This window comes from Penaeus chinensis, chromosome 9 (assembly GCF_019202785.1).
Source record: "Penaeus chinensis breed Huanghai No. 1 chromosome 9, ASM1920278v2, whole genome shotgun sequence".
Lineage (NCBI taxonomy): Eukaryota > Metazoa > Arthropoda > Malacostraca > Decapoda > Penaeidae > Penaeus > Penaeus chinensis.
In genome coordinates, this window is record NC_061827.1 from 349,587 (window position 1) to 354,655 (window position 5,069).

At 34.6% G+C, this 5,069-nt stretch overlaps 1 protein-coding gene across 1 annotated transcript; it reads left to right on the plus strand.

Annotated features, from left to right (window-relative positions):
* Nucleotides 1-709: 709 nt before the first annotated feature.
* Nucleotides 710-5,069, plus strand: LOC125028982 (zinc finger and BTB domain-containing protein 24-like). The gene is made up of 4 exons (XM_047618669.1): nt 710-728; nt 2,696-2,793; nt 3,078-3,803; nt 3,979-5,069. The coding sequence occupies exons 2-4, from the start codon at nt 2,707-2,709 to the stop codon at nt 4,327-4,329; spliced, it is 1,164 nt and encodes a 387-aa protein (XP_047474625.1). The 5' UTR covers nt 710-728; nt 2,696-2,706; the 3' UTR covers nt 4,330-5,069.

Below are 5,069 nucleotides of genomic sequence, written 5' to 3' on the forward strand. Positions count from 1 at the left end.
ATTATTATTATTGTTATTGTTATTATTGGTATTGCATCATTACTGCTATTATTATTATCATTATCGTTATCATCATCATCTTTATTATATTATCATTTTATTAAACAACTGTAACAACAGTAATGATAATGATAATGTAACATTGATAATGATAATGGTAATGATAATGATAGCAATGTTAAATGGTAATAATGATAATAATAATAATAATAATAATAATAATAATAATAATGATAATAACAATAATAATGATAATGATAATGAAAAAAGAATATTGGAAGACTGATTATGATTTGACCTCTTGACATCACTTTCCTCTAGGTGATTTCGGGAAATTGCAGATAAAATATTTAATTTTTGTGGTGTTTGAAATAAAACAACTGAAAATGTAAGTTAGATTAATGAAATGTGAAAAAACACTGGATTTTATGGATTTCACACAAAAAATGAGTTATTGTTGCCCTTATTCCGAAAGACACTAGGAATAATTCAGCGTATATAACGAAAGTAACACGTTTCAATATATATAAAGACAACACACAAACTTTCTTATATTTATCAATGTGATTTAACAGTAAACCCTTATCCAATAAGAACGAAGTATTCCCTCTTTCGAAATCGCGAAAGTCTGAATCCGCTCTAGAGACGAGTATGTGATTGTCTTGGTAGAGTAAGCGACCATCTTATCAGTCCGATCAGGCGTCACAGGCGACTCGCAGCAGCGTCAGGTAAGAGGCTCGCGTTTCCCTTCTTTTTATCGGGAACTGGAAGATCCATTTCGCGTCCGGAGGATCGAGGGAGGAAGATATAAGACCAGAGGAAGTTCGGTGAGCAGAAGAGAACGTCGGGACAGCCGTGAGACGAGGCATTGAGCGTTGAGGAAGCAAGGCTGGGCTGGGAGATAGCGAGCTTGCCTTTGTATGGTGTTCGTGCACGTCGATAAAGTATTTCGTGTTAATAACAGGAGGAACTTCCAAGGTACGCCATCTTCCTCCATTTTCTAGTGGTTTTCGTGACCATTGTTCAATGTGACGATGCTATTTCATGTAAAAAGTTCATTAGAATTTATGGATTTATGAATAAGCTATAGGGAGTTAACTCTCTTATCGTGGCTCACAAATAAAATAATAAAAAAATGTTTTAAGACTTAAAATCGAAAATGTTTAAGTATGCGTGACATATTTTATTGGTAGTTTGCGTACAGCCTGATACTGAAAGATGTAAGTGGAGCATTGAAGGTTCTGTTTTATTTCTTAATTGTTCCTTACATACCAGCCAGTGGGTCATGGTTCTGAATACTGTTTTTTGTGTATTTTAGCAAATTCTCTTGTCAGTTACTTAAAGGTCTATGAATATTTGTTAGTAGTCATAATGTTTGGAATAATTGTGCTGTTAAGACTGAAATGATATTGAAATAAGAGTGTTTCTAGTACAATTAAAATATAATCTTATTGTATATAAAAGATATATGCAATTTCAGGGTAAGTGCTTTAATTTGTGGAATGTGGGAGTAACATTGTTAGGTTAGGTTTTACGGGTATCCACGGAATTGAAAGAAAAAGAAATAGTGTCTTCCATCTTACATATGTTTTATAGATATAAATTGGAAATTGTTGAAAAGGGTAGAAGGCAAAAGAAACAACAATGAGGTTGGTTGTTCAACTTGATTATTATTATGGTTTAGCTCTAATGTCTCACTCATACGGTTTGCTCAATAAGAAAAAAACAAAATAAAAAAACAGTCAGTTTTAAGTTATCATTATGTTTCTTCAGTATAAATTTCTTCAGTATAGATTTACTAGATGATCAACTGTTTATGTTTTTTCATGATGTTATCTTCTGATGTAAATGATAATGCTATCTCATGTTCATGTATGTTCTTATCTTTGACTCAGAAATGAATCCAGATAATGGATAGCTTATATATATGATGCATTTTATGGGGAGAAAATTTACTGTATTATTGCTAGATGCTTGTTTTAAGTAGATTGTATAGCTTGTGAATATTTTAGGGTGCATTTATATAACAAGATATATATATATATATATATATATATATATATATATATATATATATATATATATATATCAGTAAAATTGAGTCATTTATCCAAATTAATATTTCTAAAATTATTGTATTTCACAGCTTCTCTCATCTTCAAAGCCACTCACAGATAGGGATAAGTGTATTTGAATTCATCATATAGATTGGATTTATAGTTGGTAATGTCACATAAATCCTTGAAAATAATTTCAGTCAAGGTGGAAATCAGTAGAGCTGCAGCTCCCTGTGGTCCAAGTACCTATATAGATATCCAGAACACAGGATTCCACATGCAGAGAGGTGAAGGCAGCTAACTTGAAAACTTTACCAGTAAGACAAGGTCAAAGGTACATGTTAAGTACGTTTTGCATTTGCAGATATGTTAAGAAATTATATTCCTGTTTTGTCCCTTCAGCCTATTGTGCTTTATTCTTTTCTTCTTTGTTCGTGACAAAACTGAAGGCATAACAAGTACCACAAAATATAAATTCATATATGGTAAAATATTTGTTGATGCTTTTATGAAGGCATAACAAGTACCACAAAATAATTTCATATATGGTAAAATATTTTTTGATGCTTTTATGAAGTCTTTAAACTTTTTATGAGCTTGAACTACAGCTTATCTGTTAATGCTTTCATCTACATCAGATTCGTGGAAGATGGCTGAAGCAAAGGAAACAGTATCAGTGAAGTGGTGGAATCACCGCAGTGCTCTTTGTCGAGGAATTAAGGAAATTTATAGCAAGGTGAGTGTGCCGAAAAAAGGTATTTACTATATGATCTTATTATTTTAGAACTGATAATTGATGGATAAAGTAGGATGTGAAGTCACTAGTCCTAATCTTGACACTGCACTCAGCAAATTAGGCAGAGTTCAGCTAAAGTTCTGAACTTTGTGACTTTGAAAAAATATATCAAGTGTATGTAAAAATGCTTTTGAAATATTCAAGAGTTCCCAATGTTTATTCATTATGCATTCTAAGAGCCGTATATTTTCATAATAACTGTGATTTTCTCTTATTTTTATTAGGAAATTTATGCAGATGTACAGCTGGAATGTGATGGCCATGTCCACTGGGTGCATAAATTTGTCCTGACAGCTTGCAGTGAATACTTCAAAGACATACTGATTGATGTCCCACACAGAGGCTCTATTTCCTTGTCATCCAATGTGCAGCACAAAGAACTGGCAGCCCTCCTAGACTTCATGTACTTAGGGGAGGTTGTGGTCAATCAGGAGGACCTTCCAAAGCTGGTGAGTGCAGCTGAAGTGCTGATGGTGCGGGGCCTGGCTGTGCCCTACGAAGATGATGAGTGCGAGAGCAGTGGAGATGGGAGTGATTCTAAGGACAGGGACTCCAGTGGCAGGGAGACGGAGGTCACAGGAGCATCCAGTGAGAGACCCCACAAGAGGAAACAAAAATGGGATGCTGATGTACCTTACGAAGAGGACTACCAGAGCAAGAAGAGTAAAACCACACACAACTTCGGCTTGGAGAATGAAGGGGAGATAAAGGTCAAGGTTGAGGTGGAGGATCACAATCTAGAAGCTGACGTTCAAGACATGGGCTATGGCCAGGAGGAAGGTTATTCTCCCCATCTCAAGTCTCTACAGACACTCATCTCTACCTCCGGGAGAGAGAACTATGGAAATACGGGTCAGGCAGCACACACTGACAATCAAAACACACAAGCTACAAGTTCAAATGCTGAAGTTAATGCAATGTTGAATGTCATGATTGAAGGCAACTCACATGTAAGTATATTTATGTAGTGACTAAGACTAACCACCAAATAAATACAATATTCTTCACAGATTATTATTATTATTTTTTTTTTTATAATATCTGAAGTAAAAATAAAATGCTAAGTGGGAAGAAAGAAAGAAAGAAAAAAAAAAGGGTCATGTTATTAATAATCAGATTTTGCAGGGAGCACCACAGGAAAATGGCAGCAAAGCAGGCATGTCTGTGGGTAGGGGAAGAGAAGAGGGCCCACATCTGGTTGGCAATGAAAATGAAGCCGGTCACACATGTGTTCAGTGCGGGAAGGTGTTCCAGTGGAAGAGCAACCTGACCAAGCACATGAGAACTCACACAGGTGAAAAGCCCTACAACTGTGAACTTTGTACCTATAAGACAAGCTACAGTGAAGCTCTGAAGCGGCACATGAGAATACACACGGGAGAAAAGCCATATAAGTGTGAGCTGTGTGATTATAGGAGTCGAGATTATGGCTCATTAAAACAACACTTGAAGAAACACAGTGATGTCCCTAAGTGAATGGGCTCCAATGGACAAGAGGGTGATAATTTATTCAAAGGCCATTATTGCAATAGATTAAATCACTTTTAGGAGGTAATAGCACAATTATTTTTTGAAGAATGGTTACAATTGAGATTGTAGAATATATTTAGGTTTAGCTCTCCAGATATAGGTTCATGATGAATCTGAATATGTCTTTTGAGATGGGATGTGTATCCCAATGGATTTTCTCTTAAATTTTCTTCTGCATCAAAAACCTTTTTTAGCTGTTTGTATTTTAGAGCTTCACCTTGTTAGACAAAACAGCCTGCACAAATGGGTTGACTTTAGAGTAGCTAATTAACCAACTTTCATATTTATTCAATTTCCATGTTCCAAGATTCTACCAGTTATCATTTCAGTCTGTCGTAGGCAAGTGCCATGGGTGGTGTAGGCACAGTACAGTGCTCTAGGCTTCAGTTCTTGTAAGTAGAGTAACTGTGTTTCAACAGATATGATATACAGGATATAATTTTTATTTATGATACATTGTTGAATATTAATAAGACCATAAAATCATTTCCTAAGTATGCACATGATTATTTATGAATTAAGAGAAAAAAACAAATGTGTATAAACTCTGATTTTGAAAAGCATTTAGTTCCTTTAATATATGTTTATATACATATGCATAGATTAATTTAGATGATAGACTACATTATTCTCTTTTTTGAGATCTGTGAAATGTATCCTAAAATTTTTAAAAAGATGTGTCATGA

What these genes read in the sequence shown, in the direction of transcription:
- LOC125028982 (XM_047618669.1), top strand. Translation starts at nt 2,707, where the DNA reads ATGGCTGAAGCAAAGGAAACAGTATCAGTGAAGTGGTGGAATCACCGC. An exon ending in TTAAGGAAATTTATAGCAAG is followed by an intron (nt 2,794 to 3,077) that starts GTGAGTGTGCCG and finishes TATTTTTATTAG; the next exon opens with GAAATTTATGCAGATGTACA. An exon ending in TGATTGAAGGCAACTCACAT is followed by an intron (nt 3,804 to 3,978) that starts GTAAGTATATTT and finishes CAGATTTTGCAG; the next exon opens with GGAGCACCACAGGAAAATGG.